We start from the raw sequence: 23,176 nt of genomic DNA, 5'->3' as shown, positions 1-23,176 counted from the left end.
CATACTTTCTTCTATAAATACGAAGCACAAGAGACCCTCAAGTACAACAAAGAAAAACCCACAAATAAAATACTTTTCTTATCTTTTATATCTTCTATTTCTTTTAAAAATTCTATCCAACTTAAGCATCAAAGGATTCTCACCAGATATGCTCTAGTGTGAGCCATGCTCCTCCATCTCCATTGAGCGAGGCAGCCTACTCATCCACCCTATCAAATCAGGTTTTGAGTGGCAACATATGGTATAGATCAGTCCTTCCAGTGACATGTGACAGCCAGAAACCTATGCTTCCAACATGAAAGTCAAGATTGTTAGAATAGAATATCAACCATATATTATAAAATTTATGCATAAGTACACAGTGGAAACGACATGATAGGATTTTACTTCTAGCAATTATTGTTTAAGTAAAAGAGAAATCAACTACTCACAAGTAGCAAACACTTGATATTAAGAGAACTCTTCTAGTTTATGCATTGCTAAATTTTTTTGACTCTCATGACTGGAAAACACAGACCTTATGTTATAGAGGCTAGGCTATGGACCCTCATTTATTATAGACAAATTTTTCACATTCCTTTCATCAAGAAAAGTGAAAAGCCACTATAAATTTCTTAATATTTCATGGAATTCTTTTGTATTCCATAACTTATAGTGTGTTATTAGCTACATTTATCACCTTAATGAATTTAGAATTCAAATGGGAGTAAATATCTTATTAGCATGCGGGCCACATAAAGCCTCATAAGGAGATGTTTCTTACATTCTCCCACTTGGCCCATGAGACATATTATTTCTTTATAGGTGATAGTAATCTTTATATGGCCAAAATTAGTACCCACGCTAAATAGTTATGGTATTACTCCCACTCAAATAAAGAATTCCATTACACGAATCATAGCAGTTATACTCAAAATGATGAGTATTTCCATCTATGTATTACAATGCATGGAACTCTCTAATTGAGTATTTTATAAGCTTTAATTTCTTTATGAATGAACTTTCAATAAGTTATTCGGATCCAACTTCATATATCCCAATGGATATTATCATGCTCTTATGTATACATGAATAAACATCAAAATTTTATTCTCTAAGAATGCCCAAATAGATGTGTTCAAAAATATAGTACAATTATAGAGACAACAAAATATGAAATGAGTTAACAAGTCCCACATATCCCACATGATCATTATATTATTTTGCTAGTAATGCTTTAGTCATGGGGTCAGCAGTCATTAGCTTAGTACTTGTATATTCAATGATCACTTCATGTCTCTAGATATTCTCTATAACAAAAAAGTATTTTATGATAATGCGCTTCCTTCGACTTCCACTCTCGTTATTCTTAGAGAAGAAAATAGTAACTGAGTTATCACAAAAAATCTTTAGAATGGACAATCTTAAGACCCTTGATAAAATATCTTAATCATAATACACGTGTTGTAGCTTCATAACATGCAATAAATTCTACCTCCATGGTAAATGAAGCCACAATTGTTTACTTAATGCTTCTCCAAGATACAGCTTGTCCAGTAAGAAGAAAAACATATCCAGATATGAATTTTCTTATATTTACACATTCAATAAAATTTGAATTTGAATATCCAACTATTCTAAATGATTAGTATGTCTGTGTGTAAGTTTGTAGTCCTTCATTCCTTATAAGTATCTTATAACATTTTTAACAGCCTTCCAATATTTTAAACAAGGATTACTTTAGTACCTACCTAATATTTTATAACAAAATCGATGTCGGGTCTTGTGCAGATTTGTATTTATATCAGACTATCCACTAAGATGGATATGAAATATTTATCATCTTTTCTTTCTCCAATGCATTTTGTGGATATTGATTTTGACTGAATATATCCCATTTAATAATGAGCACTACTGAAAGTGCACAATCCTTTATTTGAAATTTTTTTAAAATCTTTTCAATGTACTCTTTTTGAGATAGTCCTAATAACCATTTGGATCTATCTTTGCGAATCTCTATGCTTAAGACATAAGAAGTTTCACCTAAATCTTTTATTTCAAAGTAGGAGTAGGTAGCTCATTCTCATGGAGCACTAAATCAAGATCCATGCATCCAAAGTAAAGAGAACATTTTCTTTCCAATCAGTAAAATTATTACCACTTATCATTGGAATACTAGATACATCATGAACATGAATGTAGTAGGAATGGCTGCAATAATCATTTATAAATAAATATATCAATACTATGAAGCATAAACTTAAACTCTAATTCTAAATCAACCAATATCAATTTACAAAAACTATATTTAAAACCTCCCTGTGGATAGAGGTTGCATCATGCATTACATTTGCTTAACGACTTTCTATAATAAGATTAGTAGATATGAGAAATCTTGAGTAGAAAATCTTAGCTGACTATTATCTCATAAAAATTATTTAATCTTTTAAAATAAAATAAAAAAATCATACCAAGTATATGAATTGTTCAAATATAAAAATTCTAATAAAAAAAGAATAATATACTGACCTACAAAAGCAAAATAACATTATCTCATTCATAAGTGCAGATAGGAGCATATACTGCAAATAACTCAGGAAGCCCACTGCTACACAAATAACCATGACCATCATATAGTTTTTAGCATTCTTCGATGCCATCGTGCAATAAAAAATAAAAGGATTAAGATACATATCTAGAACTAAGAAGACCGATGCTGGATAGGGGGTTTGAGGGGAGAGGAGGAGGGCCGGTGTAGGGAGTTTAGGGGGAAAGGAGGATCGAGCGATTGGGGGTTTGGGATGAGAGGAAAATGGTGGCCGAAGGGGGATTTGCGATGAGACAATGGCCGTAGGATGGAGGGGATGAGACAGCGATGGTGGTCATGGAGTGGAGGGGTTTCGGATGAGACGACGACAGCGACCGAAAAATATTGGCTTAGGGAGAGGAGACAGCGACCATAAGGTGGAGGGGTTTCGGATGAGATGACGACGGTGGCCGAAAGACGGTGGTCACGGGTGCGAGGGGGTTTTGGAGAAGACGAGGACGATGGTCGGGAGATGGTGGTTGCGGGTGGAGGGATTTCCGAGGAGAAGAGGATGGTAGCCGGAGAGAAAAAAAAATTTTTTTTGTTAAAAAACTCTAGCTCAGCCTAACGTCTCCCATTTTCATCCGTTAATTTTTTTTAAATTGGATTGGGATCCATGCCGATCCAACGAAGGAACGTATGATCAGAGATGGATTGAGATCCAATCAACTGGAGCCCAATCTCTCTCTCTCTCTCTCTCTCTCTCTCTCTCTATATATATATATATATATATATATATATATCAATCAGAATAATTAATCATAGACTGACCGCATATGATAAAATACTATATCCAGTTTCACTGTTTATGCAAGTTCATCCTCTACTGAGTCCCTTCCAAGCCCATCTCGATAGCTGCATTAGGGATCAAGCAGTAATAAACAAAGGCAAGCACGCCAATAGAGTCATGCATCCTGGGCTTGTAAAAAATTCACAGCAATGGTTGGTGGTGATGCATAGTCCTCTGTCGAGTTCCTCTCAAGGATGTCCTCAATCCTTTTGTTTTGTTAATCTCAAACCAACAAAAGAGAAATACCAAATCCTAAACCAGCAACACAAATAAATTAATTCTCAAACAAACATGATATATATACGTATTATCAAGCCAACAATTTGACTATCAATAGGTACATACCTAAGTTCAATGAGGTAGAAAATGCCGAAGAAAGATGGGGAAAAACAATACAGAAAAAGGATGCCCCAATCTAGGACACTGACAAATGATGTTGAAGAAGGATGCCAAACAATGTTATTTTTGAATGGAGGAGAGGAAAGGGATAGAAACTTAGGACAAGCAGGAAGTTAAATATGTGGCAAATGGTGCATATCACATCATCATCAATCAACAACATAATCACCTATCTAAGCGGTTTATGCCGTATAGTGATCGCAGCTTAATGCCATCAGGAATACAGTTAATAAAAGTAGCCGAAATTAAGGAGAAGGATAATATTAAAACAGTGGCAAAAAAGTATGATCAAATTTAAACTTTTTGAAGTTTAGAAACTTATTAAAAATCCGATCTAAACTTGGAAGACTAAAAGCATAATTTACCCTTCTTTTTATTATGATCAAAAAAACACGCATGCCAATACACATTTAAGAAGAAAAATTATGATAAGAATAATAAGTGTCATCAACTAATTTGATATTCCAAAACTTTTATGCTGTATTAATCCAATCAAATTGACATGATTAAGTATTAAGAATTCGAATGAAGCAAATTACATAATGTGTTTGATCTAAACATCCAAGAGAACTATCATCTGATAGGAGTAAGAGTTAGAAAAAAACAAAAATCATTTGCCAAATGCTAGAAAATTCAGTGTTAGCCAAGCCCTGATTCTAAAGTGCACATGTATAAAGAATATGCTATACAACATATAGAGTTTGCACATCATATATACGTATATCTTAATAAAATTTTTCAATAGTAATGTAAAAAAATAAAGTTATATGAAGATACTTAGAGAGAGAGAACTTATCTTTGTTTTCTTTGATTTTGGATGCGTCATAAACACCTAAGTCATGAATTTCATGGCTGAATACGGGCAGGCTATGGACAAAGTTCTCTGCTGCAAATGGGGATGGGAGCAAACTTCCCTAACCTATGGGGATTTATGGGAATTAGAGTTTTGATGGGACTTGGGAGAAGGAAACTTTTGGAGAGGCATAGACTGAATATAGAACGGGGCAATCATGCATCAATCACCACACCAACTATTTTGGGATCAAGGCTTAGTTTGAGTTTCAGGTGTATGCAAATATGAATCACTATCATGGAACTAAGGGAGTATTTAGTTGAGAGGAGTGAGGGTCTGAAATCGGAATGGATGACTCCCATTCTAACCGTTTGATTGGGAGGAGTCCCATTCCAATTCTGATTCTAAGGTGGAATGGAAATAGCTCAATCTATATAGAACTCAATCCCTATTCTCCTCTATGGATTCAAATTTTCATTCTGATTCCAATTCTGATCACGAACCAAATGCTTCGAAGGATTTGGCCATTTCGATTCCAATTTCAAACCATTCCGATTTTTATTCTCATTCCGATTTCGATTACGAACCAAACACCCGCTAAACTCTTATTTTTCCCCTTGGATGAAATCATAAATGATCATAAGAAAATTTGTCATCTCAAAATAAATAACAAAACTTGGCTTCTCCATCATACATATTTAAAGAATTAGGTCTCATCCGAAGTAGGAAATCATAAACAGGCATATCATCCGAAGTGGGAAAGAAAAATATACAAGCTTGGCGGCAAAATTCTTTCTAGCTTCAAACAGTCATCATGGTTCTTGTTAGATTTGAGTAGTCGAAATATAAAAACTAATCCGCATGAAAAGATAAGATTACATACATCCAACCCTCTCCAAAACCTGCAATGGTAGAGGCTTATGTATTAGACCATCCTTTTTATATGGTTTGATGGTCAAAAACATAATGGCATCCTTTTTAAGTTCTCTTTTCTCAGGTCACAGCTTAGATAAGGTTGAGACCAGTCCAAAGCAGAGGCTAAAATGGCGTGGGTTTTCTGCATGATAACCCCTAAATGTTGAATTAGAAATAAAAACCCCTGAAATGCCGATGTTAATACAAGAAATTAATACCATAAACATTTTATTTAGCTTCATATATTAAAGAGGTGTTTGATTTGCAATCAAAATCAGAATGAAAATAAAAATCGAAATGGCTTGAAATTGAAACCAAAATGGTCAAATCTCTCGATGCATTTGATTTATGATCGAAATTAAAATCAAAATCGAAATTAAAATGAAAAATTAAATCTATAAAAAAAAATATGGATTGAATTCTATATAAATTGAACCATTCCTATTCCATCCCGAAATCGAAATGAAACTCCTCCCAACCAACTGATTGAAATAAAAATCACTCATTGCGATTCCAGATTTTCACTCCTCCCAACCAAACACCCTCTAAAAAGACTAACTTTTTTATAACTGCCGGTCATACTGATGAAGTTCCAGACGGGTAACGCTACTTCGGCCCTTAACAATGCGACATGAAGCAAATTCAAACACCCATACCCAGACACCCCAAAAATAATATCACATTGTTGATTTTGCTGTGGTGCCAATGTCCAAATCTGTGCAAACAATAAATAAATGCCAACAGAAACCGTAATCTAGAGCTCATGCACAACCTTTTCTCAATCTTCTGAACAACACAAACCAGGGGATCTGCATGGTTAAAAATTATAAATCTGCACTTATGGCTACTTCTAAAGAGACATGAGACATTATTTCTTCCAACCTCTTTTTCTTCCAAAATGCATCCAAAATTCAGATATTAGGAAAATATTTTTTAATGCAATCAATACATACATACTGATTCAAGACTCTGAAGGAAGTTCGTCCACGACAACAAATTGTTAGAGAAACCCCACCTTCTCAATAGCACAACGTAAATTTTACATGGCAAGCTTAAAAAATTTTGACAACATACTTGACTAATGAATCCCAGAAAAACAACAGCTTCTTCATGTACCCCATAAATATCAGATCTAATAAAGATCAGATCATCAAATGGTATCATCATGTTTCAATTCCACAATATCAAATCTTCCAAGGGGGTAAAATGAAATATTTAACAATTACAGAATATATCAAGTAACTGCCATAAAGAGTACAATACCTGAAAATCACATACCCAATCATAATCTCTCTTTCTCAAGGAGAAGAACCTTGTTTAATAAAGAATACCAGAAATTTCCAATTCCGCATCACTATCTTTCTAGTAAAAACCTCACAAAAAATCAGCAGTTATTCCAAAACTGGACGGTCATTTTTGCAAACACATAAAGAGATGATTACAGCAGCTGTGATCTTTGATAACCACAGCTAAATGAGATGTGCTTTCTTCAAAAATCGGATAGTTCTGCAGTAGTATGGCCATATTGATTCAATAAAATCGAGATATTTCTCACCCGCCCACTCTCCAAGTTGTTGGGCTTTCTGTCTGAAAAGATCCCTGTAATCTAAGTTTTTGATGTCTATTATAGGCTTCCAGAAAAGGGCCCAGAAAACTGCTTTGAGCTTTCCCTCAGCTATGTAATTATGCACCAACAAAGAGTATGTTGGTAGGTTCTTCACCAATCTAACAGCTTGCATGAAGACGAAAAGATACAGTGAACAGAGTCCTTGAATGATTTTTATATAGAGAGCAACGATTAGAGGCCCAAGAATCCATAAAGGCGTCAACTCCTTTGTGACTTCTACTCCATACACCACTCTGACAGTTAGGTACCATGGTATGCTGCAAGAAACAGCACGAGTTAGCTTTCTTTGCTAGCTAAAATCTAATTTTGCTCATAGCGAGCAAAATTATAAGAAGAAGCTAAATAAATTTCAATAAGATAGTCCTACAACGAAAAGGAGAACAGAAAATCTTGCTTTAATTCTTTGATCCATTGATGACATAAGGATAAAGTGCATTATATTTGAAGAATGCAGTGAAATAATTTGCCTCATTAAACAGCAGACACAAACCATCCAGTTCAAAAACCCTCCAACCTAAATAAAAATAAAAAAATCACATCTTTGGACAAATTCAATGACATTTACTTACCATATAACTTTACATAATTAATTAAACAAAACCACCTCAAACCATATGCAAACTCACAGGGACATTGAAGTAGAAGGCAAAAAATAACTGAATAATGTAATATCCCATGCCATTAATTGGATGTCAATGCTAATTAAAGTTACAAACTACAGATAAGTGTTAGAACACTTTAATTTTTGTCATGGTTGACCGTGACTTAGAGGCTTTTTGTTCAATAAAAAAATGAACGAGTTTTACAAAATAACTGTTTGGATGTTTTCCATAGAACACCTTTCGCTAATATTGGCAAGTTGTAAAACCTCAAAATTAACGTTCACGGAAAATGGTTCCCCCCTGTTTTTCATAAAACATGTTTTACAGAAATTATGATTTATAATTATATGATTTAGAAAAACTTGGAGATAACTAGACAGCCCCTTAGATCGATGGCAAAGCATTACCAGAAGAATCAAACGAACAGCAAAAAGCCTCTTGATTTTGCCTCTGATGGTGAGGACTTAAATTCACCAACTAAGTGGAAAAATCAAACGAACAGCAAAAAGAAGAACTAGATCAAATAAAGCAAATAAACAAGTTTTCATTCAATCTAAAGTCATACATCTTTGATATCTTTGGTATGAATGATTATGAACACCAAGATAAACTCAAGAGTTCAGACCTTCATTCTATAAAGGATCGTAATACCAGGACAACAAGGCTATAAGAGGCCCATTCCCTTTCGATAGCCATAGTTATATAGAGGTTCAGAAACAGTCCACAAGAAGTCTTCTTGCCTTATCGAGCACAGAAACGTAGTTTTATACCAAAATAACTACCTACCCTTGGGTAGTTTCTTACATTGGTAACTTCCTCCTTCATGGTTGCTCTTCCAAATTGATAGTCAATTCCATGAATAACTACCAATACACAGCCTCCTGCATGCCTTATTGTATGAATGACAAGTAACCAAGACCAATTTGTCCAAGTATCATTTTAAAGTAACTCAATCTTGTGGATTGGTGCTTGTTACAGTTGGTCAACAACCACTTCTTTTATGTCAAGACTAAGTCAAAAGTCCAATTGCATATATAATGATTAAGCCATACGCAACTCAAAATTTATTTCGAAACTCCAGGTGCCACAGTATATCACACCATCTGTATGGTTAAGACCATATAGCATAAAAACTTTATAATTAGCTTAGAAGTAATGCAAAGGGAGAAAAAAGAGATCAGAGAGGTTGTTAATCACACAATCCAATTTTGAGGCATTGGAAAATGGAAACAACTTTTAGATACATTGAAATTATCCCAATATCCTTGTTGTGAAATCAATGCCCTCTCTAATCCTTCCTACTCCCTTTCACTGCCTCCTCTCCTTAGCCGAAAAAAAAAAAGGTTCATGATATGGAATCAATACAGCCCATATCAAGGATTGAAATACACAAATATTGAAAGTCCACGTGTATATAGCTATCAGATGAAATCACCCAATATAATATTAAAATTTTATATTATTACAAGCATGGAGAAGGTGATCTTACAAACAATGACATCAATTGCAGTCAACATGATAGCCCTATCAAGTTAGTGTGAATATACAAGCACAATCGAGTAGAAAAATTGAACAGCAAAGAACAATTATGAGCAAAAGCACTTATCTCAGAACTCACAATATCAAAAGTGGGATAGATATTGTTGCATCAAGTCCCAGAAAGTACACAAGTGCAGCCTTCAACATAATCCCTGCCTTCATTCTCACAGTCACATGTTGACCTTCAGAAGTTACACCCTGGGCAGGTTCTTGCCAGATATTTTCATCCATTCTCTGACTAGATGTCTGTGTCCGCAACATGATCAACCACTTTCTGAATAGTTTTTGTATTGCAAGAGATCCAGCTCTGGTGTCTTCTCTGCCTTCCGGTGCATAAGATAGTGGATGCTGTTGTCCATTATGAGAATCAGATAAAATTTCTTCACTATCATCTTGTGTGGAGAGCTGAACCGGTGCCTTGAGAAATTTTGAGCAACTGTCTCTGGCTTCTGGTTCATCATGCTGGGCATTGCCTTTAAAAGATGACACTTTGAAAGCTCTCCTCTTTTGTGAAATAATAGGTCGGCCTCTGGTACAGCAAGCATAATAATGCAAGAGAATTATCAGCATGTGAGATTGTGAACATGATAAGGCCTCACAAGTACTTGATGTACATGACATTCTATCAGTAAAATATAACTATAATACAAACAATGAGATTTCTTCAGGACAACAGAAGAGAACTCTTTTTCTTAAGCATAGGAACATCAGAGAACAATATTTCCAATAAAAGACAAACTAAACAAGTGAAAACACTGCAAAGATTTTTTGTTCATCCTACGCCTCTTTCAGAACATAATGAAGGGTCAAGTGGAAGAGCACATGGTCTCTTCATAAATTAAAAATCAAAGCCAGATATTTTTTTAGAAAGACTTGTTATTGCAGTGGGTGCCACTCACCATTGAAACATTAGGATACTCTGAGACAATCTATATTAGAAAAGATAAATCTATACAAGGACATAACTCCAAAAGCAATATGCACCACTGATTGGAATAGAAAAATATTGATCTCATAATGACAAATTAAACAAATAGTAAAGTGAGACTCTCCAGAGTAACGAGCCTGACAAAACAAGATTCACTATAACACTTACAAACCTTACAGATTATAGAGATACCCAAACGATATTTATCCATAATGTCTAATGGACTCATATCTCTGTTTACAGCCCTCCAGAATACCAATATTGAATTAAACAGGAAAGCAGATATTCGCATGGACAAGTTATTGAACTTATCAAACTTTTTAGATCATAACTTAATCCACCTAGTGAGCATCATAAAGATGGCCTAAGGGGTTAACGATTTAAGTTTTATTCCTAATCTCATGAAACTATGTATCCAAACAATACCAACAACAACCAGCAACTGTAGATATAATCTTGGAACCAGAATTTTCAAATTTACATTAAAGAAAGATAAAAATGAAAAAGAAAACCCGCTAAGCTGTCATTTGCGTTGGTTGCACTTGAATTCATCTCCAAGTTTTTTAAGCTAAGATTCAATCATCTTAATCTCTGATTTTCCATTTCATATATTCAGGTGCATCCATATAGACAAGGAACCTACAAGAACTGAGATCTCGTTCAATGCTTTGACATGGTAAGATAGGAAACCAAAGAGGCTCTGGTCTGCTGGTCAACATCACTTCGTTTACCATAATGCTGATGGCTTGGTTAATACAATGGAATATCCAATTCCTAATTTACATATTACAAATTTAACCATGGCTGCAACTTCAAAGCTAAAAAGCTAGAGAAGCACCTTAATTTGTTTTCATTCTCAAAAAGAAATATCAGACACCATAAATACAAAACTTGTAGTAGAATAGGCATCAAAAAATACATGACATGGAGGAACTTCTCTAGTAATAATAGCACCTTAATTTGACTTATAAGTTTAATGCACAAAAGAAAATTAAATAAGTAATGGTTTCTCAATTCCCATCATCCTCATGATCTATAATTTTTTTCTTTTTGGTTAAAACAACTCCATATCCTATAACACATTATTTATGACAAACCAATGATACAACAGCTATACAATAAAAAATGTATTTCAACACAAATAGCATCTCACTGATAAATCTTTTACCTCTCACCTGAAATGCAACCGATGCTTCAGTGGTATAAACTCATCTTTCCTTCCAATGAACTGAAATGCCGCACAAGATCTCCACCTCACTATATGGATCAATGCTTTAGGCCTCAAGGAACAGGTTGAATAAGAACCCTGAAGCACATTGCAAGCATGCATAATCATAAAATATTAGAGATCTTGTTTGGTACTACACATGGAAACAGCAATACTTGGTAATTAAACACGTAGACAAATATCGACCTTCTGATTTTACATGTCCTATATATCCTTTTCTTAAGCCTAACTTCATGAAAATTCTATCGTGTTAAAGTGAGAAATTTGTGGTACTAATATCTAAATGGAGGAAGAATGAGACAAACCTGGCAGTTATTTGGTATAAAATAACAAGGTGAAACAAAAAAGGAAGCAACAACTTTTGCTTAAGGGAGAAGTAACCTCCCAGGATCTGCTTTTCAGGGGATATGCCCTCCTAGTTCCATGGGGTGTGTTTGGATTGAGAACAAAATGGGGGATATTACCCATAAAGTTGGGGGATATCCTGCCAAATGCCAAAAGAGGGTGGAGAATAGCGCCTTATACCATGTAGGTGTATGTGGGCCCACAAGTCATCTCTATTCCACCATTTTGGTGAAATAGATATATGATGGAAGGGGACAAACTTATCCCCTCCTAATTACTCTTTTGCACCGATCCAATCTTTAAACACTCAAAAAAAGTGGAAGGGCAATTTTGTCTAATGATACAATCCCACTACTACAAAATCCAATGTGTATTAAATGCCCCTTATTCCATGTACTTGTCCCTTAGGCCAAATGCCAAAAAGCTCCCATTTCACAAAAAAGGTCCATCCCTCCAACAATACAAGAAAGATGCCTTCCAAAATCTATTCCGCAACCAAATACTACCCTAGGCCCCAATTTGGAAATAGGATAAGGGCCTTCATCCCCCACTTATCCTTCTCTTATCCTCATATAATTGACAAACACACCATTTTGGCCCCCCAAAATCACTTACACCTAACAGTTTGGTCAAACTTGGGATAAATGGGGACTGTTGGTTCCTTAAGTCCCTTGGAATTAGGTTTTGTCCCCAGTTTTTTATCCCACACCACAACCAATGATAAAATTACCAAAAAGCCCTTTAGCTAACAAAAATTAACCATAAAGTCAAGGACAATTTTGTTTTCACCCAAACAAATTCATTATTGACATTGTACAAATGAAACACGACATGGAAATAAAATTTGCTAATCCCAAAAGAATTATCCCACCCTATTCTAGAACTAGATAACCTATCAAGGAAAACTATGACTTGTCCTCTGACTATATTGTTTCCCACCTAGAAGAACAAAAGTTTGACTGAATTCTCTACCACAGATTACAAAAGAATTCCATGATTAATTGTGTGATGCCACATCATCACTTCTTCCTAGATAAAGCCCATTACCAAACAGCACTTAAACCAACTAGTAAACAGTTAAAACCAACAACAACTAGATGTCATCAAATATCTCCTAGATTTAACAAGTTAGATCCAATATTTTTTAATAAAATAAGCACATAACACTATCCGCTTAACAAGACGTTGTCCTTAAGGTCTATGTGCATAAAACATGCAATTTCTCTATGATCCCAAATATTAGTTGCTTTAACTACAAGAAATTAATCATCCTTCTTTGAAGTTGCAATTTCACAGAACACCATGGAGATAAAGAAAATAAAATATGCCTCCTCTTCGCCAAAATTTTGAATGCAAAAGAAATATGACTAATGCATCCCACATGCTACATGCTCTTCTCCTGCAAGTGTGTCAGTCAGTGTGTGTGTGTGTGCGCGCGTGTGCGAGTGTGCATGTGTGCAAGTGTGTGCGTGTGCATGTGTGCAAGTGTGTGCGTGTGTGCGCGCACGCGAGAGAGAGGGGGAGGTGGATGGCAGAAAGAGAGATTTTGTTCATGGTGAGGCCTCCAACTGGTCCACTTCAAAGGAAATTCAGCCCACTATTTCTTCCAAAAAAGAATAAAAGCCTTAATGAATTCATTCTCTCTATCATCCATCATCAAATACAACTATAATAAAAAATTTCAAATTTAGACACTTGCATCAACTAATCTACATCCCAACCCATGTTCCTATAACCACCTCTCTCATCTTCAATCATTTTTGCTCCTACCACATCATGCACGCACCTTGCTTGTTTCTTCTAATGGACCAGTACTTTCTTATTTCTGCACTTATTGTCAAACAAATCTTGAACTAGTACAACTCTTAAGTACTAACCACTTCTTCTACAACTTGCAAGCTCTTGCCACATGATGATGCATATCAATCAAGTAGCAAATGATGCAGATGAAGAAAGGATCCAATGGACAAAACAAAGGTTTTGATGGTTAATTTAAGCAAGAAGGCTAAAACAGCAGTCATCTAGATGCAAAAGCCATTTGGTCCAAATTGTCCAATCATTTCATTTGACGAACAAGTTGAAACCTCAGAATCTCTTAATAAATTCAGTCTTTCCTTTTCTCTTCTCCCAGTTATACTGGGTTATCTTAGGAAGTGTTTTTTGGATTAGAAGATGAATTTACCCTTCAAAGCATCATTTCTGCTACTATATCACGATCAGTGATGTCTGCTTAAAGTCCACTTTTATATTTGTTATTTTCTAGTTGTTGCATGTTTCTAGTCTTGTGGTGTTACATGTTTGGAGTCTCCTCCTGTTGTAGTTTGTGTCTTTGAAGCCTGTAGTGGTGAACGTGGGTAGGTCATTAGATGATGCTGGAATCCTATTGTTGTATTCTATAGAAAAGATCAGAATGGGAAGGACAATGAAGCGTTATCCCCGTTCTTAAATTTAGGAGGTTGGCTCCCTTGAAGCACCCAAGATCTTCTTCCTCTTCTTCTCCAAACTCCACGGCCATGTCATAAACAATCACTCAAAGGCCAGAAAAAGAAGCCAATGCCCCTAAAGGGGAAAACACGGTTAAAACCATAAAAAGCTCCATGCTTTTCATCAAATAACTCCCAATAAAGATAATCTTTAAATCTATTTTTCAAAACAAATAAGAAAAAACGATTTTTTACAGCAAAAATAGCCTCAACTACTCATGATTCAGCGGAACAGGACAAAGTATGCAAACAACAGGAGGATGGATTTCTGATACCACATACCTGCATCTGGTGTGCTAACAACGCCATGTTCCTAATTTCGGACCCTCATTTTTGAACCCTAGATGCCCTGGAATGCCAGTAAAGCATATTCATACTTACAGATACGCCGCCCATTTCAATAACATATTTAAAAAATCAACACATATAAATTCAGAACTAGAAATCAGAAGCAGCAAGCAGCATAACAAAGAAACTTTGTGGATAAAAATGTAAAGGAAAAAGGATAGGAGTTACCTTGAAAGCTTTGTTCCCACCGCCCTCTGGCGCCGCCAATTCCCCTCCTTCCCTCTGCCGCCGGCCGCCCGCCCGCCCGCCGCGCAGATGCCGTCCTCCTATCTCTCTCTCTTCCTTTTTCTTATCTGAAATCGCGCTGGAGTTTCCTTCTCTCTCTTCTCCCTCTTTCTTATCTGAAGTCTCCGAAATCGCTGCCCTCGGTTAAATAGAGGCCGCTAATCGAATGGGAAAGGGGCGGCTTAATTTGGGCCTGGGGCTCACCGGCTTGGTATTATCGGCATGTGGATGCCCAATCCGCCCGACCCGTTCAGACTACCGTTGCATCCTGGGTGCAGCTATTCCCGCTGCACAAAGTGGATGTTTGATCGGAGAAAATAGAAATCTGAAATTAGAATCAAAATAAATAATTTTTATTTTAATTATTTAGTAAAAAAATTATTTCGATTTTGATTTCAGAATAGAATGAAAATAAATCAACCTACACAGAACTCAATCCCTATTCTCTTATATGAATTCAATTTTTCATTTCAATTTTGATTTCGATTCTGATTTTGATCACGAATCAAATATTTTAAAAAATTTGATCATTCTGATTTTGATCATGAATTAAATATTTTAAAAAATTTAATCATTTTATTTTCAATTTTAAATTATTTATATTTTTATTTTCATTTTAATTTCGGTTACAAATCAAACGTCCTCAAAAAATTTTGTACACTACACCATTTTAAGTGTTACCTATAAATGACAATTCTACCCCCATTTAAAGTTAGTGTCCTATTTGACTTGTTTAAGGTGCATTAAACATTCTGCCCGTTGCATGGCTTGCATTTCTTGACTTTTTCTGCTTTTTTTTTTTTTTAAGATGACCTGTTACTAATTTGCCAAAAAAAACATATCATTACAACTAAGAGATTAAAGACAATGTAGGATGAGATTTCTTCGGTACAAAAATTAAGATTATGAAAACATAAACAGAGGTGTCAAAATGGTTTCCATCACTATATGAAAAACAAACAACAGTCATCTGTTAAAAAGAAAAATAAACAAACTACACCCAATGTTTGTTTCGTATTAGAACTTAAAAGACTGATATATAGCAAAGTAAGCAGACTATCCGACTTATTGCAGAGAACGAGATCTTTGAAGAAAGGAATGCGGTAATGACGAGGAACCCGAATTCTCTGGCTGGAAAGTTGTGCTTTAAGCTCTTGGAATTGATTTTTAATGGCAAGACGCATACTCTCCTTTACCTTGTGAAACTATCCAGATGAAACTTAAAGGTACTTTTTTAACTTTGCATGAGCACCTTCAACCTTTGAAGTCACACGATTTCCAAAGTGTAGAAATTTATCCATCCAAGCTAATTGAGAACTAATTCCTTCTCCTCATATTGCACTTCCAGGTCATGTAAAGCTTCATTAAATGATGATTCATCTGAAGAGTTTATCAAATCAGTCCATACAGACAGCAAGACAATCTAGTCTTCCTCTTTGTCCAAATGCAGCTTATAATTTACTAAAATATTTTTCTCGAAATGCCAAACACACAAGAGATTATCTATTCTTGGAAAAACCAACTCGAATGGCATTCATTAAAGCCAATTCTCTATCAGTTACAATCACAGAAGGACAAATCTCGGCCCCTAATATTTTGCTAAATATGGTCAAAGCCCAGACATAATCTTCCACTACCTCCTTTTGCATATAGACAAAGGAAGAGTATATTGAAACTTGAGATACCTATAACTTCAAGCAAGGGCATCTTATATTTGTTTGTCTTGTAAGTGCAATGCATGACAAAGACAAAGGGATAATTTCTATTCAGCATAATTGAAACAGGATGTGCAAAAAATAAATGTGTCACACGATTATCTTCACCATACCTCACATTATAAGTGAAACCACCCTCACCAAGCTCTTCAAATAAAGCTTCGATCATTGTTCTACCAGCTAAACTCTCTTTAATTGTTTTAGCTTTTGCATTGTAAACTGTCTTTGATATTGCTTGTGGCTTCGGATTATCTTGCCGCAATGAAGAAAGAATTTTCCGTGTACTTATACCAGCCATACTCATTTTCCTTAGATGGTTGATGATTGTGATTAGATTTTTTATCTCAATTTTCTAGATTCTGTCGACTTTCCTTTTACTCCATATCTCAAATGGACAATTTATGAGTCTAGAAGCCGACTTCCTCTTCTTTTGCCCTATAGGAAATTTGCATGGATAATAAGTTCCTCCTCTGTTGCAACTAATGGTGACATATCTATTCTTTACACATCTTCAAATAACAATGGCATATCCTTGTGATAAAGCAATACCATGAATAGTATCAAATAATTCATCTCGAGTCTGATAGTCTTTAACCAAAAGAGATCGAAATTCATGGCATCATCTTCATGCTGTGCATCCTTTTGTTGCTGGCTGTCCTCTGTTTAATCATTAAATTTAGAACCGTCAATGACAAAATTGCCACACTTATTCAAATAATCTATGACTAGTGGAAAGAGAAATACAACAAAGAAATAATCCTAGATGCCAAAGGTTGACAAAGATTGTAGCAAATAGAGACACTTCCTATCAACAATCTTACCAAAGATCTTTAAATGTCAAACCTCCTTTTTTTAATATAACAAATAAGTGAATCAAACCTTTATATATTATATCATTCATGTTTGAAAAACTAAAAATGAAATTAGAGCTATTAGACTTGGGACTTACGAGTGCTAGGCGTAGATTCAACACTAAGTGGGTAATTGAGGTTTGGTAGTAGTCCCCTGATCATTTTATTTGCTAATCGAGAATTTCAGCCCAGTTGCTCTATCTTGATGATGATAACAATGGAAATGGCACATGCATGCATGAGTTTTTTTTTTACACCAAGAGAATGGGAGGGGAGAAGGCGTATGTTTTCTTTTTTTAGCTAGTAAAATAGAGTTATTTAGAAGTGGCAGGAAATATGTGAGAAGAATTAGAATCGTCTACACAAAAAAAAAAAAGCATGGAGGGCATTATTCAAAATACAGAAGGCATAGAACATTGTAATGTTTAATGCAGCCTAAATAAGTCAACAGGGCACTAACCTTGAATGAGGGTATTATTGTCAAATAATAGCAATAATTTTAGAGGTGTAGTGTGAAAAGAATTTGATGCAGTGAGGATAGCTGCACCCTCACATTGTCTATAGATAATGAGAAATTCTTTGTACGGTGCATCCGGTGCAGAAAAAATGCATCATTTCATTTGATTGGGCCACGTAGCCATCGCTTTTCAATACACATTTAATATCTGCAATTCTGTTTTTTCAATTAAAATTTTGAATGAAGAAAATGTTTCTCCTCTTCTGAAAAAATTATGACATCCTATAGTCATATTATGACATCTTGTAGCCAAATTAAAATTTCCTACACAAGAAATCATAATTTGGCCATAGGATGTCATAAGCAAGGGAGGGGCATTTGCATCATTTAAAAATTAAATGTCCTTCCCTCTTTATAACTTCTCAAAGAAAAATTATAACATCCTATGCAGAAAGTCATAATTTAACTGTAAGATATCGTAATAAGACCGTAGGATGTCATAATTTTTTTAGAAGAGAAAGAATATTTTCGTTATTCAAAATTTCAAATAAAAAAATACAACTGCAAGCATTAAATATGCATTCGAAAGTATCATAAATTTTTAATGATGAAAATATCTTTTTTTATGACTTCTAGAAGAAAAATTATGACATCCTATGCAGAAAATCATAATTTGACTGTAGGATATCATAATATAGCCACAGGATGTCATAATTTTTTTAAAAGAGGAGGAACATTTTCATCATTCAAAATTTCAAACGAAAAAATAGAATTGTAAACATTAAATACGCATTAGAAAGTAATGGCTACATGACCCAATCAGGTGGGGCAATGTATTTTTAATATACCGGATGCAGTGTACAAAAAATTTTTCATAGATAATTGTTCAATTGTCTATTTGTCTAGGGGTCTATGCCTCCCAAGCTAGTCTACTCAACAATTTATTTGTTTAAAGTTTCTATATCTCATACGCTCAGCTAATTTTTTTCGGTCTTTTACACACATATCCTTTTTAACATTAGAATTTACATAAATACCCTTCTCAAATTGATATTTACATATATAAGACCATTATAAAATACTTATTTTATATGTATATCATTCTTTTTTTCCTTTTTCTTTCTTATATATCGACACCATCTAACACCGTTAAAAGATTAATGGTTTAAAATTTGAATAACTGAAATTGAAGGAAACAAGCGGTAGTGCTACGCATGCAAGTTCAAAATTTTATGCAATGAAATAATAAGATTAAATGATTTAATCTAAATTATATGTATAAGATCTAATCTAGACTACCATGTCAAGATAAAAAATATAAATTAAGATGTACTTTAGATCTGAAAATAAATACTCACATCGATCTCATTGATGCAGCAATCCTAGATCTAACTATTAGATCTATCAAAACAATCAAGATAGGTTAGAAACCATTACCAAATCAAAGGAATATTGATCTTTATTGGTCCAACACTTGGAAAGGCTCACCTTCAGGTTGCTCGCAGCTACACGAAGTCGTCTAGCCTCTACAGCACGTCCACATGAAGACTGGCACAGATCAGGATCCTTGGAAGTGCTAGCTTGCAAGAAACTTGGAGGCTGATTTTTTTTCTTCTTTTTCAATGGCCTTGGATGCTCCAAAGGATGAAGAGATCAAGATGAGGAGAGGAAGAAGAGAAAAAGCTCTAAAAAAATAAAAACCAGTAAGAAAATAAAGATGTGACGCCAAAGAGAGGAGCCACCCTTTTATAGATTAGGGCTAGGGTTTTCATCCAAGGGAGGGTGCCACAAAGTCCATGCCAAAACCAATTTTTGGGCGTCCAAAAATTTCCAAAAAGAGTTTTTTGGTGTCAAGAGGAGATCTATATCTCACACGCCCAAAAACTCTCCAAAAAAATTAAGAAAAAATTTATTTAGGTACCAAAAACTTTTCTTGTTTGAAAAATCTATTTCCTTCTTATCACCTTATCTCTAATTCGGATCACATTCGAATTAGGCAAAAAATAAGATTATAACTTAGCATCCATTGCTGTTCACCCTTACTAGGTCCACACCCTTGACACTAGAAGGCTCAAGCCAAATCCAATTTGGTGTTGAGATATGGGCATAGGTCCAGGTGTGGCGCAAGAAGATAAGGATAGAATCCTTACCGACTGAAACTCTTCATTTCTAATTCTATTCTGAACCAAATCAAATTTAGTTTAAACCCAATAATAGAAATGAACCTAATCTAATTAGGAGCCCAATCATCTCAATAAATTTTTAATCCAATTAGAAATTAGCTGAGTCCAAGCTCTGATCGAATCAAGATCAAATTTCTCTTGAATCAAGCTTGATCATATCAAACCCAATCTAAGTTGAACTGAATCTAATTCAATTAGACTTGATCTAAAGCTCTTCACTCAATCAAATTGAGTCAATTAGTAATCTAATTATTAATTAATTTTTTATTAATAATAGAGTTTCAGTTCAGTAAGATTCTCCTCCAGAGTCCCAGTCCCTGTGGGACTCCTCACTAGAGTCATAATCCAATTGGACTCTTTAGCCATTATATCTGATCAAATCTTTTAATGTGTATGACCCCATTGGTTCGAACCTAAGCTGGTAGCATAGGAATAATTTTCTATACCAATCCGACATCCAGATAGGTCGAAAGATTGTAAAGTAACATTCTAGAACCTACTGACGTATGATTACCATATAATTCATCTATTTGATTCTAATGCTCAAGGTGACCTAGGATTTAACTATCAATCCTAATTTAGTCAATCATATTGTATTTTAATCTTTCAAATCCATCATATGGATTATCCTGATCAAGATTTTACTGAATTGAAATACACTGATGCATATCTTCTACTAATTCAAAGGGATCAATTTCTTCTTAATTCAACACCGACTTGATAAGTACTTGACTGTACCTAGTATCCTTCTATCACTGAGTTAGAAACTCAGATGGTTTGATATTAAAGTACAGTGAGTTGCTTATAAGTCACCATGGTGATCTCAGATCTGAGGGACACTTATATCTATATCTTTTACGAGCTATTCTTGACAGCAGCGTGCTCGACAAATGATCACGTTCGATGTGAATGTACTCCTACATTCTATCTGTATGCAATAACAGTGTCTCCATACTCCTTGATTAAGAGGACAACCAACTCATATGACACACAACGATCTATACTCGATATTACTATTGTCCTATTAACAGCATATCATTTGATCGCGAATATTTTTAAAGACTAAACAATAAATCCTCCTTTGTTGATTTATTATAATCCTAAGGACTTCATTACAATGCAGGAGTTCTAAATAAGATGGATAATTTATAATAAAAATATAAAATAATTTTTATTAATAAAAATTTATATACAATTATAAGTATGAGCACAATCATCAATAGGCTAACGATTGGCTTTGAGAGATATTTTCCAACAACTCCCACTTGAACTAAAATCAATCAGTACAGTATCGTATACCCATCTTCGACTTGTGATCATCGAACTTTTTTATTTCAAGAGCTTTAGTAAATGGATCAACTAGATTTTTCTTTCCATCGATCTTATGAAGATTGATATCACCTCGATCCATGATCTTCCGAATAAGATGATAGCAGCGCAGAATATGCTTGGTGCGCTAATGGAACTTCGACTTCTTGACTTGAGCAATGGCTCTAGTGTTGTCGTAGTATAATAAGACAGGACCATCAATGGAGGGTGCCACTCCTAGCTCGCTGATGAACTTTCGTAATCATACAGCTTCCTTCGTAGCATTGAATGCCATGATATACTTCACTTCGCAAATAAAGTCAGCTATAGTGTACTGCTTGAAATTTTTTCAGTAAATCACGCTATCATTTAGGACAAAAATATAACCCGACACACTCTTGCTATCGTCATAGTCTGATTGAAAGCTAGAGTCGGTAAACTCCATTAGTTTTAAGTCAGTTTCACCATACACAAGCCACTAGTCCTTAATATTTCTCAAATACTTAAGAATGATCTTTATGACCTTCCAATAGTTTTCTCCTGGATCAAACTGGTATCTACTCACTATCCCTAATGAGTATGCCACGTCTAATCTTGTACATATCATGCTGTATATTATAGAATCTACTATCGAAGCATATGAAACTCTACTTATACGCACTCTCTCTTGAGGAGTTGTCGGACAATCCTTCTTTAAGAGAAAAATTTTATGGCCTATCGAAAGATAGTCTTTCTTAAAATTCTCTATACTGAATCATTTCAGCATGATATTTATGTACGCAGATTAGGAGAGCCCGAGTAGCCTCTTAGATCTACCTCTATAGATCTTCATCCCTAGGTTGTAGGCTGCTTTTCTCAAATCTTTCATAGAGAATTATGACAACAGCCATACTTTTATTCCCTATAATGCAGGGATATCATTTCTGATTAAGAGAATATCGTCCACATACAAAATAAAAAATATAATTACTAAACCATTAGTCCACTTATATATGTAAGGCTCCTCTCCGTTCCTAACGAAGTCATACATTTTGATTACTTTATCAAAATATATGTTTCAATTTCGAGATTCTTGCTTCAATCCATAAATGGATCTCTGAAGCTTTCACACCTTGGACTCATCTGTGGATATGAACCCTTCAGGTTGTATCATATACACCTCTTCATTTAGCTCTCCATTCAAAAAAACTATCTTCACATCTATTTATTAGACTTCATAGTCTAAGTATGCTGCTATCGCAAGTATAATCCAAATGGATTTGAGCATTGCTATAGGAGAAAATATCTCGTTACAGTCAATACCATAATGCTGACGATAACCCTTGACAACCAAATGAGCTTTGTAGGTCTCCACCTTCCCATCTGTGCCCCTCTTCCTTTTGAAGACCCACTTACATCCTATAAGTTTAACCCTTTTAGGTGGATCAACTAATGTCCATACATCGTTGACCTTCATGGACTTGATTTTGGATTTCATGGCTTCAAGTCATTTATCAGAGTCGGACCTCTGCATTGCATCCATGCAGGTAATTGGATCCACATTGTTTTCATTGAGCTTAATAGGATCTCTATCCTGGACCAAAAAATCATAGATCTGTCTGGCTGACGTGGTACTCTACGAATCGCCTTAAGGATGTTTGTATATTGGGCTCCAGATTTGATCTTATCAAATCTAGTTCAGATTCAATCATTGGTTTCAGTTCTTCTACTAATCGAACTTCATCAAGCTCGATTTTAGAGGTACTTATTTCTTCACTAAGAAACTCTTTTTCTAAAAAGTGTGCCTTACTACTGACAAATATTTTTTATTCAGCAGGTAGGTTAAAGTAATATTTTCTCATTTTTTTGGGGTACCCTATGATTACACTTATCAG

The 23,176-nt window shown here is 34.9% G+C and overlaps 2 protein-coding genes across 2 annotated transcripts; both read right to left on the bottom strand.

Annotated features, from left to right (window-relative positions):
• Positions 1 to 6,608: 6,608 nt before the first annotated feature.
• Positions 6,609 to 14,906, bottom strand: LOC105060428 (uncharacterized). The gene is made up of 5 exons (XM_010944116.4): positions 14,732 to 14,906; positions 14,498 to 14,564; positions 11,335 to 11,465; positions 9,311 to 9,760; positions 6,609 to 7,347 (listed from the first exon to the last, which is right to left on the bottom strand). The coding sequence occupies exons 2-5, from the start codon at positions 14,522 to 14,524 to the stop codon at positions 6,933 to 6,935; spliced, it is 1,023 nt and encodes a 340-aa protein (XP_010942418.2). The 5' UTR covers positions 14,525 to 14,564; positions 14,732 to 14,906; the 3' UTR covers positions 6,609 to 6,932.
• A 1,188-nt stretch (positions 14,907 to 16,094) lies between these two features.
• LOC140855198 (uncharacterized) lies at positions 16,095 to 16,801 on the bottom strand. Its single transcript, XM_073251075.1, has 2 exons — positions 16,474 to 16,801; positions 16,095 to 16,168 (listed from the first exon to the last, which is right to left on the bottom strand). The coding sequence occupies exons 1-2, from the start codon at positions 16,799 to 16,801 to the stop codon at positions 16,095 to 16,097; spliced, it is 402 nt and encodes a 133-aa protein (XP_073107176.1).
• Between the last annotated feature and the right edge of the window lie 6,375 nt (positions 16,802 to 23,176).

This window comes from Elaeis guineensis, chromosome 2 (genome assembly GCF_000442705.2).
Source record: "Elaeis guineensis isolate ETL-2024a chromosome 2, EG11, whole genome shotgun sequence".
Taxonomy (NCBI): Eukaryota; Viridiplantae; Streptophyta; class Magnoliopsida; order Arecales; family Arecaceae; genus Elaeis; species Elaeis guineensis.
Note: the sequence above shows the minus strand (reverse complement) of the source record. Positions and strands in the feature narration are given on the sequence as shown.

Coding starts and splice junctions, on each gene's coding strand:
- LOC105060428 (XM_010944116.4), bottom strand. CDS start 14,524: ATGGCGTTGTTAGCACACCAGATGCAG. Junction 9,761..11,334: donor AAGCATCGGTTGCATTTCAG/GTGAGAGGTAAA, acceptor TTGCTGTACCAG/AGGCCGACCTATTATTTCAC. Junction 7,348..9,310: donor TCTATCCCACTTTTGATATT/GTGAGTTCTGAG, acceptor TGTTTCTTGCAG/CATACCATGGTACCTAACTG.
- LOC140855198 (XM_073251075.1), bottom strand. CDS start 16,801: ATGGCTGGTATAAGTACACGGAAAATTCTTTCTTCATTGCGGCAAGAT. Junction 16,169..16,473: donor GCCCTTGCTTGAAGTTATAG/GTATCTCAAGTT, acceptor TAAACTCTTCAG/ATGAATCATCATTTAATGAA.